At 45.3% G+C, this 15,388-nt stretch overlaps 2 protein-coding genes across 3 annotated transcripts; one reads left to right on the top strand and one right to left on the bottom strand.

The window, feature by feature from the left end:
• Positions 1-60: 60 nt before the first annotated feature.
• LOC111068715 (ubiquitin carboxyl-terminal hydrolase MINDY-3 homolog) lies at positions 61-5,607 on the top strand. 2 transcript variants are annotated; one of them, XM_022358400.2, is made up of 7 exons: positions 61-127; positions 1,591-2,055; positions 2,241-2,374; positions 2,452-3,214; positions 3,289-3,448; positions 3,549-3,708; positions 5,060-5,607. In XM_022358400.2, exons 2-7 carry the CDS (start codon positions 1,674-1,676, stop codon positions 5,207-5,209), a joined length of 1,749 nt encoding a protein of 582 aa, XP_022214092.1. In that variant the 5' UTR covers positions 61-127; positions 1,591-1,673; the 3' UTR covers positions 5,210-5,607. The 2 variants fall into 2 exon arrangements, with proteins under 2 accessions (XP_022214092.1, XP_022214091.1); XM_022358399.2 differs by lacking the exon at positions 61-127 and having other exon boundaries at positions 1,447-2,055.
• A 2,771-nt stretch (positions 5,608-8,378) lies between these two features.
• Positions 8,379-12,833, bottom strand: LOC111068694 (fl(2)d-associated complex component). The gene is made up of 3 exons (XM_022358369.2): positions 11,292-12,833; positions 9,448-11,219; positions 8,379-9,371 (listed from the first exon to the last, which is right to left on the bottom strand). Exons 1-3 carry the CDS (start codon positions 12,578-12,580, stop codon positions 8,740-8,742), a joined length of 3,693 nt encoding a protein of 1,230 aa, XP_022214061.2. The 5' UTR covers positions 12,581-12,833; the 3' UTR covers positions 8,379-8,739.
• Positions 12,834-15,388: the final 2,555 nt, after the last annotated feature.

The raw sequence follows: 15,388 nt of genomic DNA, 5'->3' as shown, positions 1-15,388 counted from the left end.
CCGATAAATTACACTTATTAATTATATCAATACTATCAAATCTGATCTACTATTATTTCAAATTTATTTGAGTCAAACATATTTGGGACAACACAATTTCGTTAAAAATAATTTTATTCAAAGTGAGGTGAGTATTTTGGGACTGGGCAAACGTATTTTTCATTCAATTCTGCATGGTATTTTGCCACTTTCAAATTGACCGCCAAACTCAATTTAGCGCACCAAAAATACTGACATTTTTCGCTCTCAATTCGTGTAGAGTTTGCAAAACTCGCTCTCAATTCGTGGAGAGTTTGCAAAACTCGCTCTCAATTCGTGGAGAGTTTTCAAAATTTGCTCTCAATTCGTGGAGAGTGCTCTCTTTTCAGTGGAGAATAGAGTGTTTTTGTGGAGACTTTCCCCTCATTTTCGTGGTGTGGCAGCATGCTGCTGAAATTTTTCCCATACAAAATCAAATGTATCTTACGGGAACGCGTATGGACGCAACAATGAATCTTTATTCCATACGCGTTCCCGTAAGATACATTTGATTTGTATGGGAAAAATTTCAGCAGCGTAGGGAAATGAAGTAGCAGCAATGTTGTGCAACTTTAGCACGGAATGAGCAACAAGTCTGAATACCTTGGGAAAATGGATATTATGGACTTGAGATATTGTTTGAATTTTCAGGCTCCAATTAATGCAAAAACTATTCCATCTCTGTTCTAAAGATATTAAAAAAGTTTTGCAGCTCACGGGTTCCAATAATAGGTATCAGAACTGGGATAAATGTATATATAAAACACAAATATATTCATTAAGAGGTTAAAAACATGTCAATCTAGAATAAAATCATTATTAATATTTCAATAGAGCTTGGAACATTAAATTTAACATCAATTAAAGGAAATAAGGTATACAAAAATCCATACGCATAGAAGAAACTTGGTTGACCAGCAACATGTGACGTCACATTTAGTCAACATTTACGTTTTATGCTTTGGCCGTTTTTGTTTGAACCCTAATATGTAAATAATCCAATAAAAAGGACTTCTGAAAACTTGGCAATCTCTTAAAAAATTTATGTATCTATCGGATAAAATTATTTGTTTAGTGTTGAGAGGGCCAACTAGCTAGTAATATTAAACGGAATATCAAATTCGAGGAACATCAACGTTGAATGTTAAAAAAAAAAACAGTCGATACTATCCTAATAGTATCGGGCTCAAATAACTATTAGAAAACCATTGAAACCTATTAGGAACTTGTCCATTGTAAGAATTAGATGCCACCTGTCGATTTGCTTACAAATGTGTCTTCGTATTATATATAGCAACCGATCCAAACATATCAAAAGCGCAACGACTGTAGCTCGATACTATCATGATAGTCGCAAAACCGTCGATAGTAGAGACTAGCAGTAAAATATCGATACTATCGATGGTGCCCTCGATGGTTTGACACCCTACACTGTTGCATTTGCAGCCCACACAGCCCAAAGAGGAAAAGCAAAAATAAAAAAGGCAGAAATGCCAACAAAATAGTGGCATTAACTGCATTTCGGTACATACGAAATTAATTTTCGTGTGTGTGTTATCCCTTTCAAAACAGTTGTCAGGCTCCAAGCAGCAAAACCAGCAGCAGAAGCGCTGCAACAACAGCACACACAAATCCACACAAAACAGAAAAACGAAATGAACGAGGAAACCGTAGGGGAACCGAGCGAGAAATCTGCCTCGCAAAAAACTGCATCACCGTCAACATCGATGACGTTGGCCTCGGCAGCCTTGGAGCCAAACGACACTGTGACTGCTGCTGGACAGCAGCAGCAGGAACAACGTCCCACTACAAGTGCTGGGCCGCCCACAACATCGGCCGCCCATCAGCAGCAGCAGCAGCAGGCGTCGTCCACTCCTGACGGCGGGCCGCAGACCCCAAAACAAAAACCACAGCAACAGCAGCAGTTGCCGCCGATGCCGCAGTTGAATGCAAATGATATGCGCGAGCTGCGCGAGATAAAGCAGTTGTTGTGGGGCGATAATGTGCGCGAAGATGTATTCAAGCGTTGGTCTCAAGGTAATCATGCACCACCCACCACCCACCTACCTACCAAACCGAACCAAAAACAAAAAAAAAACACCCACCCATCCCACTGCACACCACCCAACGCCCCTCAAATAAAAACAGCCAAAAATGAAAAAAATCATACAAATTATTTTGCGCGCCCTTTTTTAACTACTTAATTTGTTGTTCCTTTTTAGGATTTGAGTTTAGTGATTATGAGCCGTCGGCATTGGTGCAAAAACAGGGCGGCCCTTGTGCTGTGATAGCGCCCGTTCAGGCGTATTTGCTTAAGATAATTACCATGGACACCCACGAGTTTCGATTGTCGGAGGTAATTAAAAAATGCTCTTTTATTGATGTCTCATTTCATGCTTATCCATCCATCCATCCCCTCCATTCCTTTCAAAGATAACTCCAGCAGAGTGCAAGCGTCTACTCATACAGGCCCTGTGCAATATTTTACGGAATTGCCGTGCCCCACGCTATCGTCTTGTCCAGCTGCATCGCCATCGCATCAGCAGCGACAACCAGGCAACCAAAGAGAGAGCCACCACGTCGGGAAAAGCAGCAGCAGCTGCAGCTGCAGCTGGTGGGGGAGGAGCTGGAGCTGGACCCAATGCGAATGAAGTGGATGAGGAGGCCGAAGAGGCAACACCCGAAACGGTGGAGCATCTTACAGGGAAAGACAATAAAGCTGGACAGGCCTCGTCCCACCCTCTTTCGGATCGTGATCTGACTCCCGAGGAGTTCCATGCGCGTCTCTATACGCTACATTTTCTCGATGGTCCGACAGTGGTGCGATACTTTGGTGATCATTACAACCAACTGACGGACACCTATGGCGTGATGCTCTTCATGTATTCGGTGTTCCTTACCAAGGGCATTGAGCTGGTGGCCGCCGATATATCCGACACCTCGGAGCCGATCATACACAGAACCTTTGGCTATGGCGGCCAGTCCATGATAAATCTAATGCTCACGGGTCGTGCCGTGGGCTATGTATGGGACCACGAACAGGATGTTGGCGGCTTAAAGTTGAGGGGAATTTGCGAACAGAGCGATATTGGATACATAACGACAATGGAACAGATGCGCTACTGCACAGTCGGTTCGTTCTACAAGAATCCCAGATATCCCGTCTGGGTGATGGGTTCAGACACGCATTTAACTGGTACGAGAAAATACCCTTCCCTGACAAATGAAACTATCCATATTAATTGTGTTTATTCCCTGTTGCTTTCCCAGTGCTTTTTAGCCACGAGAAGAAGCTCGTCTCACCGGAGACACCCTCAGAGCATGGTCGTCGCGTGTTCAAGTCCTATGATCCGGAGGGTAATAACTTTATAGCCTCATCCCTTCTACGTGAAGTATTGGCCCAATTGAACCTTGTCAGCGAACAAGGATAGTAAGTATTAACATCCGATCTCCCCTCATGGAAATGTCTCTCATTTATCATTTTTTGTGTGTGTTTTCTTGTTGTATCTTGTTCCCCCTCCATTACACAGTGTTAATCTCATGATGAAACGCTTGGATCCAGAGAATTTGGGCATCATATTGCTGAATGCTTTCATGGAGGAATTCTTTCCATGCGAGCGACATTCCGCACCCGATACCTTTGAGCTAATGCACTACAATGGCATACCAGGCTCCAATGACAACAACAAGGTCGGTTTATATGTAATTACTCTAATGATTCCTCACCAATAACACTAGCTAACAGCCAAACAAACCAAAAAAGAACAAACTTAGCATCAGATAGACTGTTAGATGGAGGGCTACAAAAATTTTAAATGCATTTTTTTGTAAAAAGATTTTAAATTTGGTTAATGATTTTGGCTGAACCAAAAGATTTTCTGACACGCTACCTTAATTAACCTAAACTAATCTAATTTAGTTAAGTTTTTCCTAAGTTTTTAAAATCCAAATTTCGATCAAAAATACCACAAAAAAGCTTCATATTTCACAGATGGTAAGCTTAAACCACAAAATGTTAAATGTTGATTCATTAGCTTTTTAGAATGGCTAGAAAAAAAAAACAATTCATTAATTAATGTTAGAAAAAGTAGCTTTGAAGGCCTAAGAAATAAATAATTATTAATTAGGGAATAAGGAAGTATTTAATCGGATCTTTCAAAGCCGCCCTAGGAACAAGATATCAAGAAATATGAATAAGAAAGAAAACGGAATGGAAATTCCCAATAGGTGTTTGAATGGTTTTGATGGTTCTAAGGTCATCGATTCTTTTGGATTGATAGCCATCCTAGGCATATGTAATAGGGTTTTCGTAAGTTCTGTAGGATTTTCAAAGACCAAAAACATGTCGCCCCTTTAATAATAATAATAATAATAACTAATAACACCGACGTACCCTGTTCCATTTTTATAGAAGTTCCAACTAATTATGTTTGGCGCAGCACTTTGGTGGGTGATATTTCCCATTTAACCCCTTAAAGTCAGAATGTCGCGTCCAGAGCTTCTTATCCAGGAGCAAAAGTTTCTTGACCAGTTTTTGGCATTTTATAGGCATATAAAGTATTGTTTACAATTCCACAAACTTCAGGATTAATATTAAGACAAGGCTGTTTGTTGCTTGAGAGCACTTGACTCTTTCATAATTATAATTTAACAATATTATCCGTAAAAGAATTATTTATATTATTGATTGTTGAACAAAAAGCTCAGATCAAAGGGAGAAGTTGGGAACAAGGACGAGTATTAAGGGATTAAGGGGATACACGGTGAGCATTTCTTGAAGTGATCTACGGGATGGGATAAAGGTGCTTTAATGCAGAGATACATACAGACAGACATAGATCGTGTTCTAGATCACACGTTTAAATATGTTATTTTGCCGAAGCTTGGTCTCACACGTGTTGCGCTTCATGCAGCAGCGCCCCTCAGTCGAGAGAATCTTTAATGAACCGAACATGCGCGATGTTTGGTGTGCGCTTTCACTGAATACCTTTTTAAATCGTTGTAATGAGTACTTTTCAATAATTTTCGTTTACTTTTATAGGTGCGCTACTATTGTGGCTCGGCCATTCTACTAGAAGGGGATCTGAAGTCGATTTGTGCTTCAAATCCGATGGTGACATGCCTCCAGACCAAGTGGCCGAACATCGAGATCAATTGGCATGATCCCTGGCATACACCATCACTGAATTGACATCGCCAGCTGCCAGCAGCAGTCGCAGCAGCAGCAGAAGCAGCAGCAGCCGGTGGAGTAGCAGCAGAAGACGCCACAGCAGTTGCAAAGCAGCAGCGAAAGAAAGAAAAGAAGCGAAAGCATAAGCAGAAGCAGATGAAGCAGTAGAGGACAGCAAACACACAAAACTAAAGCAGACAGACAAATATAAACACATTTGCCTGAATCGGGAAGAGACAGGACAGGCGACAGACAAATGCACACAAAAAAATTTTGAATTTCAAAATGCTTTTCAAACAATTTGTGGTTTATGTATTTATTGAAAAGTAAGAAGAAGAAAACAATAAAAAAAAAACAAAGGAGAAAAACAGTTAAAAAATGCACTCTGGAAGAGAGCATTTTGGAGGAGAACAATAAAAGGAATGGAAATAAATGGAAAGGAGAATGCCAAGCGTTGATTCTCCCTACCTCCACACCACACACACACACAAACACACCCTTATGCATAGCTGTATGCAAAAATATGATTAACAAAAAGAAAGAAAAATATATAATAAAACAAAAACAAAGAAAAAAAATGGGAAAAAACAAAAACTTATCGATGTATAAAAATCCACAAAAACTAAAAATATATTCAACAAAAAAAAAAAAAGATAATGTACGTTTCAAAAATGGAATCTTAAAAAACAAAAATGAATTACAGGCAACCACAAAAATTGTATGGTATTAAGTAAGACGTAAACACACAGAGAGTAGAATGAATGAGACAGAGACAGAGAGATAGAGCTCATAATTTATTTGAGAATTAGACAAAAGATAGAGGAGGAATTAAGGAGCGAGAGAGAGAGAGAGCGCGTAAGGAGCACACACAGAGCATAAGAGTAAGAAACAAGAAGCTATGTCGTAGAGTAACAAAAAACATATTTGTTCTTTGGCCTTTTAAACAAATTACTTGTAGTGTTAAACAATTTAATAAAATTAAACAAAAACAACACACACACACACACAAAAAAACTACTAACATCAATGTGAAAGAGTATGAGAGGGAGCGTAAGTGTAAGCGTAAGAGCTAGAGAGAGGTAAGAGAAAGATCAAAGAACAGAATATTTCAAAAATAAATTTAAAAAATAAAACAAAAACAAAAATAAATAGAAATTAACAAAAATAATAATGCAAATTTAAAATAAACAGAAAAACAAAAAAATCGCACCTCAAATTGTGATTTATTTTTAAAGAAAAAAAGGAATTAATGGGAGAGCAGAAAGCGAGATAAACCAGAGAGACATAAATCTATGTATGCATATATTATGTGTAGAGTATGTCATATGGCTACATACATATAGCATAAAGTAAATGCAGTTTATTTTATAAAATCATTCGCATTGAATAGGAAATGAGAGAAACCAGAGAGACATTGAGTACTATTGAGTATGGGGATTTGGGTTCTAAGATTTTAGAAAAAAGGGTACACCACGGTTTCAAAAGTGAAAATACACGGATTTAATTATTTAAGTCATTGCGTATAATAGCAAATGGGATAAACCAGACATACATATATGGTGGGGTTCTTCGAGTTAGCATTTTCAAGGGCAGATATACCATGTCTAGATTTCGACCCTTAAAATCAACGAATTTAATGTTCAAAATGAATGTACTTCGAATTAAAATGGTCCTAGTATTCTAGTATTCTGGCACCTTGTGGTTGCAAGGATGAGAATTGAGTCGCCCTAACGCGTTTAATACAAATTAATTTTTGCCATAACTGGAGGGCATAATATACCCAATATTCCGTTCCCGTTTCCGTCATCTTCAGTTGATCGTCTCCTATTCCATCTCAGGCCACGCATATGGTTGCTACGTGTTATTCTCTCTCGTACGGATTCCCGTTCTTCTTCATTCATAACGGAAAACCGTCTTATTGTACTATTCAGACTAAGGATTGCGATTAATTTACAATTTAACTTTGCCATTAAGGCACCACAATCCACGGGTTTCGCCAGCAAACTTCAATGCCCCACAATGCTCGAAAACATGCGTGCCACACCAACGCGGTGCTCTTCCAGTGCAATTTATCCTTTGTCATCAGTTAATTGATTCGCCATGTTCCGTTGCCTAATTGCTCCGTTGGGAAAGATTAGATCCTCTTGTTCGCGGCAATGAATAAATCTTGCACTCCAGCAAATCAGTCTGGTTAATATCGTAGCTGATATTCAATTATTTTATTTATATTATTTGTTTAGTAAGGATACGTTTGACAGCCCTAGCGATTTTCCGAGCCGCGGTCGATTTTTCCAATGTTTTTAATAGTTATTCTGCTATTCTAAAAGGAGACAAAACCATGGAAATCGGTCCAGCCGTTCTAGGGTTATAAGTGTTTGAGCACCAACCGAATTTCTGTTTTATATATATAGAAGATAGGTTTACAGAAGGAAGGATATTCCTTAACGTTATTTATGCTACATATAATATCATTATCAGATTATAAATCCATTATAGCCAGGAGCATCTTTCAATTATCTATTATTTAAGCTTAATCTTCTACAGTAGGTGCCTGTATATTAAGGATCCTTAAAGAGTTTTCATTCATGGATCTGGTTTATATGCTTCATTCAAAATTTAACTTGCTAAAGAGGGAAATATGTTTTGCGCTATTAGTTGATGTTTTTATTTGTACCTTTTTAAAACTGCTGTAGACAGTTGCTATACGTATTCGGATCTATCAAAACTATGTTGATCTTTTGCAAGAACCAGTGTGTCTTTTTGGAGGAGCCTTCCCTGTGTAAATTTTAGCTGCTCATAAAGTTAGTAATTCGATCTATCAGGAAAAGCCGCTGCTTTAGTTTTATCCCTGGTACTCAGTCAGATTTAAGAATATTTTATTTTTCCGCAATTGTTTTTAATTCCGCTACATCTGTATGCTAACTCGATCTCCATCGCCAGAGGACGCAGATTGCACGAGGCAGAGTGAAAGAGAGAGAGAGAGAGAGAGAGGGAGAGATTGACAGGGAGAATGAGTAGCCGCGAGGAAGGGGATAGCGTAGCAACTGAATATTTATCTGTTTATTCTAGCTATAATAATGATTCGATCTGATCCGATTGGACAATCTAGTAGATATCAATACCCGTTTAGAGGCTGCGTTATAGTCGGTGGTAGAGGATAACCGTAGTTGTTTATATATTTATATATATGTATAGTTTTATTCATTGTATAATCACACATGGAATATTGTAGCCACAAATTGGAGAGAACTATTAGAAATAGGAATACAAGTGGATCAAGATAAAATGTTTATTAACAACTAAAATAGAATAATAGAATATGGTTCGGTTCGGTTCGGTTCAATTCGGTTCGGTGATTTGGAACCATTTCGTAAGCTTTCCTTTCGTTTAATTCTAGTTCAATCTCTGTCTTGCCTCGTCCACTTCCACTTGCGTTTCCGGTGCAGTAGCTGCTGCTGCTCGCGCTGGCCACCCGCATAGATTTTCACATCCAGTCGGTAGGTGGGTGCGGCCTGTGGCCTGGCGCGACGACACTCCCTGTGCATCGGATCTCATTTGACGTCGAGGCTGCGCTGGAACATTTGCATGGCCAGATGCCGCAGCCCCTCACCCACCACGGGCATGTTGCGCGGGAATTCGCATTCACGTGCAGGCAGGCCACACAGCTGCCGTCGCAGGCGAAGGTCCTGGCGAGCACAGAGCGCTCGACTCCCCGGTCCGCAGACATTGCCCATTAGGCGCTGACGCTCGGCGGCAAGGCCGCGTAGGCCCTGCTGTACGCAGGCCATAGGCGCAAGTTGATCCGTGGCCAGAATGTCGCGATAGTCGTGCAGCGGTGAGGCACGCTTAAGTGAAGGCTCCTCCTTTTTGATGGGCAGATCCTCCGGATCGGCGGCCTGCTCCTCCGCCAGCTGTTGCTGCAGCAAGGCCTGCTCCTCGGCCAACCTCAGCTGTTCCTTCTCCTGAATGAGCTGCTGTCGGGCTTCCTCCATAACATGACGGGCGTATTGCTCGCCGGCCATGCCAAACGATATGCCCATGTCGAGTATCAGCCGATGCGGCTGCCAACGCTGCTTGGCCGAGGTGCCACGGTCCACGCCCTGCTGCTGTGCCGATTGCTCGGCCTGCTGCCTGGTCTCGGCAATCAGGCCCTGCCAGTCCACGCCTAAGGCATCGCCAATGCCTGATAATACACAGAAATACAGAGATTAGTGGGTGGGGGGCGGGAGTTCCTTCTTGGATGGGGTTTTTATTCTCACCTTTGTGACGTGCATCCTCCTCCAGCTCACCGTCGGATATCTCCTCAAAGTCCAGCACCTCGTCGACCTCCTCCACCTTGATATTGCCCCCATTCAGTCCTCCTATGCCGGTACCCGTTGTCGTCGCAGTTGAAGATGGACTCTCGCTCTTCACCTCCTCCGCTGTGCTTGGCGAGAGTGTGTCCGTGGAGAGCTCCTGTGTGCCGGCCAATGGATCCCCATCCAGCTGCAGCTCGTCCTTAGGCCGCACAGCAGCTGCGCCCGCTGTGGGCTGGCTGCCCAGGATGATCTCCGTTGTGTTGAGTATGTCATCATCGCTGTCGCTGATCTCGCTCAGCTCCTCCGCCTCTGGCTCTCGTGTGGGCGGCCGTGGCTCCTGCTTGATGATGCTGCAGCCCACCAGCTCGTTGCCGTTTGCCGAACCGTTGGGCGACTCTGAGTCCTGGGTACCCAGGCTCGGGGTGCTCATCACCGAGTCCTCGGAGGCATCCTCCAGCTTAACGTGGGTCGTCGGCTTGCCGCTCACTTGGCCCAGTATGCCCGGATTGGTGGTGGCATTGGCGGCACTCTGGGCAGCCGCCTTGGCCGCTGCCACCGCTGTTGTGGCGGCTGCCACAGCGCTGGCCTGTGCGGCAGCAGCATTGCCGGGCTGCGGCTTGCCCCCCGGCCCCGACAGCTGGCACTGCAGCAGCGGTGTGGGGTGTGTGGGCGACACGAGCGGCACATGGATGTGTTTCTTGAGAAACGATGAAGAGCCGGGCGGGGCGCCTCGATCACAGCCGGGTCCACCGCCGCCGCCATATTGCATCCGCTTGTGGGGAAATCCCCGCGAGCCGCCGCCACCACCGCCATGATAGCCGCCCGGTGGCTGCACAGGCAGCGTCATCAGCGGTGGGGGATGCGACCTGTAGCCGGGACCACCACGGGACTCTCCATGATCGCCATGGCCATGGCCACCGCGTCGGAAGCCCCGCCCGGAGCCGCGTTCGCCACGCGGATGCACATGATGGTGGGGCGACGGGGGATGCGGATGGTTGGGTGGCGGTGGAGCATCGTTGGAGCCGCCACCACCGCCGCTACGTCCGAAAGGCTCATCGTTGTCGCGCCAATCCCCGCCAGAGTTGGACTGCTGCTGCTGCCAGGAGCGTGGCTTCTCCCGCTGATCGTGCTCCAGCCAGGCGGGTTCGTTCTTGATGATGACCACACCGCCGCCGCCGCCACCTGCTCCACCGCTGCCATTGTCGGGTCTGTCATCCCGGGGATCCCGTTCACGTTCCCGCTCGCGTTCGCGCTCTCTCTCACGGTCTCGTTCCCGCTCGCGCTCCCGCTCATCCGCATCCCAGTCGGGCTCGGAGGCGGAATGATGCTGCTGGGCCGCCTGCTGTGGGCCAGCGCCTGGATGTGGCAGCGGCTTGCCGCGCTTGGGGCCGCCCACAAAGCCGGTGGGACGGCCGGGAGTGCCACTGCCACCGCCACCACCGCCGCCCCCGGCACTGTTGCCGTCATCATCCCAGTCGCGCTCCCACTCCGGCCGGTACTCCCCGCGTGGCCCCAGATTGCGCTCTCTGTCGATATTCCGCTCCCGCTCGCGTTCACGCTCACGATCGCGGATCACACGCTCCCGCTCGTCCGGATAGAGGACCTCCTCGGGCTCCACCAGCTCCCGGTAGTCGCGTCCCTGGAGTTCGCGCTCCCGCAGCTCTCGGGCCTCGATCCAGGCCTCGCGTTCGCGCGACGAGAAGCGCGCATCCATGAATGCCCGCTTGTAGGCCCTGCAGAGACCAGCAGATTAAAGAATGATCACGATAAGGCAGGGAGGGAGGTCTTCCTCCCGCTTGGCTTACCTTTCGCGCTCCTCCTCGGAGTAGAGATCGCGTGGATCACGCAGGCGGGGCACATAGTGCTCGGCCAGGGGACTCAGCTCGCGGCGACGATAGCGACGCATCTCATCGATCAGGCCATGGCCATGCCGCTCCTCCATGTACTCCTGTTCGCGCTCGTACGGATCCAGTTCCCGCTTGTCCCGGATATGGCGACCACCACCACGCTCGCGCTCCACAGCGTCCAGGGAACGTTCACGGCTGGCATATGGCGGCAGATCCAGGTCGCGTCCACCAATACCACCCCCACCGCCGCCCCGCTTGCCGTCATCCTCCTCCTGGCGGCGCAGTTTCTCGCGTGCTAGTCGCTCCCGCTCCCGCTGTCGCTCCTGGCAACGGGCCAGCGCCTCGGCGCGCTCTTTATCCCGTGCCGCCTCTCGCTCGGCTCGCTCTCGCTCCCTGTCCCGATCCCGACGATCCCTTTCGCGCAGCGACAGATCATGGCGCTCTCTCTCGCGCTCCCGCTCTCTGTCACGCTCGCGTTCCCTCTCCCGCTCCAGGGAGGCAGTGCGTCCGCGGGCACGCGTCTGAATGATGATCTTCTCGCGCGACATCAGCTGGTGGTGCATGCGCGACGAACCGGGTCCGGGATGACCGCCACCGCCGCCCGTACCATTGGGCCCCAGGCCAGGGCTCTTCTGACGCTTGCTGCCCACCACATCCTGATGGATGCGAATCTTGGTGGTGGTCGTGGTGGAAGAACTCGGTGGCGATCGACTGCTGCCCAAGCGATGATGATCCCGCTCCCGATCCCGCTGCACGGCTCGCAGTTTCTCGCGTTCCCGCTGCTCCTTGCTGGCGGCACGCAACCGCTTCCGTTCCGCCAGTTTCTTGAGCTTGGAGCGCGTGGCCGGCGACAGCGAGCGATGAACATGCCCGCTCAAGGCGGCGGCGGCACGCTTCTTGAGTCGCGCCTCCTTCAACTTTCGCTTGATGTGATTCCGCTTGGCCACCAGCTTCTTCTGGACATGATCGCGCTTGTCCCGCTTCCGGCGCTGGTGCTGCTCATCGCCCGACGAGCTGGCCGCCCGCCTGCTGCTCTTCTTCTTGCGATGGTGACGCTCCGCGGTGCGCGGATGATGGCCGTGCGGATGCCCATGGCTGTCCGCATGCCCCGTCTCGCTGTCGGTGCTGCTGAACGAACTGCTGCCGCTCTCCGATTCGGTGCTGCTGCTCTCGCTGCTCGTGTGCGTGGCATTGTGGCGAGAGGACTTCTTGTATCTTCTCAGAGTGTCCTTGGTCTTCTTCTCCATATGATAGGATCCTTAAGCGTGGGTCGAGTGGAAATAGTTGGCCCGGTGCCTGGTGGGCGGACAGAAGGCCGCCGCCACAAACGCAAACGAAAACAACCTCCTGCGCCTGCCACTTATGCTTCGCGGAGTTTTGCTTTTGAAATCACTTAACGTCTTTTCCCGCTCTCAAATTGTTATTTATTTATGTTATACTACTTTGTTGCCACTCTCCAGTTTCTTTTTTTGTCTCTTTCTCTTTTTTTTCTTCCTCTACTAGGGATGGGTTATTAAATATATAAATGAGTATATCAATATATCGATATTTGAACTGAACCCTTAGGCCACATTAATATTGATTGTTTTGTGGAATGTATCATCGACTTCTGAATTCGGGGCAGATTCACACTGTTTTTGTTGCTGTTTTATGTTTTTATATCATATTGCAGCGACTTTTTGATTACACATATCGATGCACAGAGTGTAGATAAGAATATCGATATTTTTGTGCGATAGACACAACATATTTGATAAAGAGCCGCCATACAAATCAAAATACAATTTATGTTTTTTTGCATTTTGTTAATTTAAATTATATATATGTACAAACAATAGTCAATATTATGTAAGTTGGATCTCCCCTTATGCAGCCCTTTGGCTACGTCTCGTGCGAGAGCGCCAAACGAAGTGTGTAGTCTGGAGTCTTACTGCTGGGACAACAATAAATAAAGATATAATAAATATAACTATGGAATACGAATACCTTTTTGTTGTTTGCATTTCTGTACTCTTGTGTATGGGGAGGTGTATCATTCTTGTAGATACATATTTAAATAATACTCAAATTTTGATCCCTTCTGCACCAAGAACCGATTGCAGATAACGGAGAAGTCGCGGTTGATGGCGCTCCTGAGGGATTTAAAATCAATTTAAATTTTAAAATATTCATTCTTAGAAATATAACTTTACCTGTCAGGAATTTTGAGACATGATATGCTTCTGGCCCAGAGCCATTTGAACAGGCCTAGGTCCTCAGGCACCGAAGGGTTTTCCTTAACGACACATATATTTTAATCCAAACGAACACTGTCACTTATCCTACCGTTTTGTTGTAAAGTCGAACACACACATTAAAGTGAAAAACGAAAATTATATATTTCCGTGACAAGACCCGGTGAGTGGGTTTAGCCACGATTCTGAGTGATTTATGTATGTGTAAACGGAGAATTTGGAAGCCAAAAGTTTTTGGGATTCGCCAGCCGTTTTACAGACTTTCACGAAATTTTCAAAATTAAACACAAAATTTAGAACAAAATTGTCATTGACTTGTTCCGACAGAGCTCAGAACAATAATGAATACAATAAAGTAAGTTCTTCACTACAACTAACAAATTTGTCTGTGCTATGCGATTCAGTAATTTTCAAATATTCAAAACGGGTGATAAAATATATCGATATACACTGGGCTCAAAAGAGCGCTACCAATTACAGCGATGTGGCAGCACCTGCCACAGTACACAGCTGGTTGCTGACTCAATTTTGACAAAATACACGTTAAAACTATAAAAGAATCGTTAATAATCTACCTAAAACGACAAATTGAATTGGCAATTTCCGCTTTTGAAAGGCCGCTTCGCATAAGGTGCCCCATTGAGTATTTTAGTACGGGATTGTGGTTCTGTATTGTCAGAGATTCCACTCTTTGGCAACTATTTGGCGGCAAGCGTTATTTATTTATGCCAATTATGCCGAATTATGTACCGTTGCCACATTGGGCCAGAAAGCCAAAATTTTGGCATAATTCGAAAATTCAAGATAGAGACTTGGAACGAGGTACAGTTGATTCTAGTGATAGGTTAGGTTAGGTTAAGGCGGTAGTTGTAGAGAGGGGGAAATCCCGTTGTGATGCCGCATGGGCGTATACCCTTTCTCCGCTACACCGTGGTGAGCAATCTGATTGCGGAGTTAAGGGCAGTCCCATCCGGCGATTGATTCTAGTGATACACTGAGATATTTTTCGAACCGATTCGACTACGCCCACTCCCGCCGACCATATAAGATGCACTTTTTATACCCGTACTCAAAAAAGAGTTAAGGGGTATATTAGATTTGTGGTAAAAGTGGATGTGTGTAACGCAGAGAAGGAAACGTTTCCGACCCCATAAAGTATATATATTCTTGATCAGCATAAATAGCCGAGTCGATATAGCCATGTCTGTCCGTCTGTCTGTCTGTCTGTCTGTCTGTCTGTCTGTCCGTCTTGTTGAGCGCCTAGATCTCAGAGACTATAAGAGCTAGGGCAACCAAATTTGGTTTCCACACTCATGTGATATCCCACTGCTACAAGTGTATTTCAAAATTTCGCCTCGCCCCCTTCCGCACACACATAGGACGAAAATCTGTGGCAGGCACATTTTTAAAGATACGATAGATACGTATCGTACAGAATGCCCATATCTACCAGACCCTATCTAAGCTGAAATCACAAAGTATTTGAGCTTAACTTCTAGCTGTTTTAATTACCTTTTCAAAATAGCAAAGTTATTTCAACGAGACGTAAGATACTAAAGTTATGTGAAAAAAACAAGCGCTACCTCTGAAAAAAGCTAAAACAAAAAATACCAGTTTTCAAAAATTTTTCTAAAAAAAGTTCGGCCATAGAGAAAAAAAAAAATATTATCAAACCATTTCTAAGCCCCAAATCTTTAATACAAAGTTTGTTTTGTTCCTTGAGGAAAAATCGTGTTGACCAGTGTAATTTAATAGACATTAGTAAATATACACTTTCTACTTTAATTTGATATATTTAGATTTTGCCGCTAGCTGCTGCGG

Source organism: Drosophila obscura, unplaced genomic scaffold (assembly GCF_018151105.1).
Source record: "Drosophila obscura isolate BZ-5 IFL unplaced genomic scaffold, ASM1815110v1 contig_73, whole genome shotgun sequence".
In the NCBI taxonomy this organism is placed as follows: Eukaryota; Metazoa; Arthropoda; class Insecta; order Diptera; family Drosophilidae; genus Drosophila; species Drosophila obscura.
Note: the sequence above shows the minus strand (reverse complement) of the source record. Positions and strands in the feature narration are given on the sequence as shown.

Excerpts from the sequence above, each read along its gene's own strand:
- LOC111068715 (XM_022358400.2), top strand. The coding sequence starts at position 1,674 with ATGAACGAGGAAACCGTAGGGGAACCGAGCGAGAAATCTGCCTCGCAA. Across the intron at positions 3,215-3,288 it reads TTCAGACACGCATTTAACTG|TGCTTTTTAGCCACGAGAAG; the intron begins GTACGAGAAAAT and ends TTGCTTTCCCAG. Across the intron at positions 3,709-5,059 it reads GCTCCAATGACAACAACAAG|GTGCGCTACTATTGTGGCTC; the intron begins GTCGGTTTATAT and ends TTACTTTTATAG.
- LOC111068694 (XM_022358369.2), bottom strand. The coding sequence starts at position 12,580 with ATGGAGAAGAAGACCAAGGACACTCTGAGAAGATACAAGAAGTCCTCT. Across the intron at positions 11,220-11,291 it reads TCCGAGGAGGAGCGCGAAAG|GGCCTACAAGCGGGCATTCA; the intron begins GTAAGCCAAGCG and ends TGGTCTCTGCAG. Across the intron at positions 9,372-9,447 it reads GGAGGATGCACGTCACAAAG|GCATTGGCGATGCCTTAGGC; the intron begins GTGAGAATAAAA and ends GTGTATTATCAG.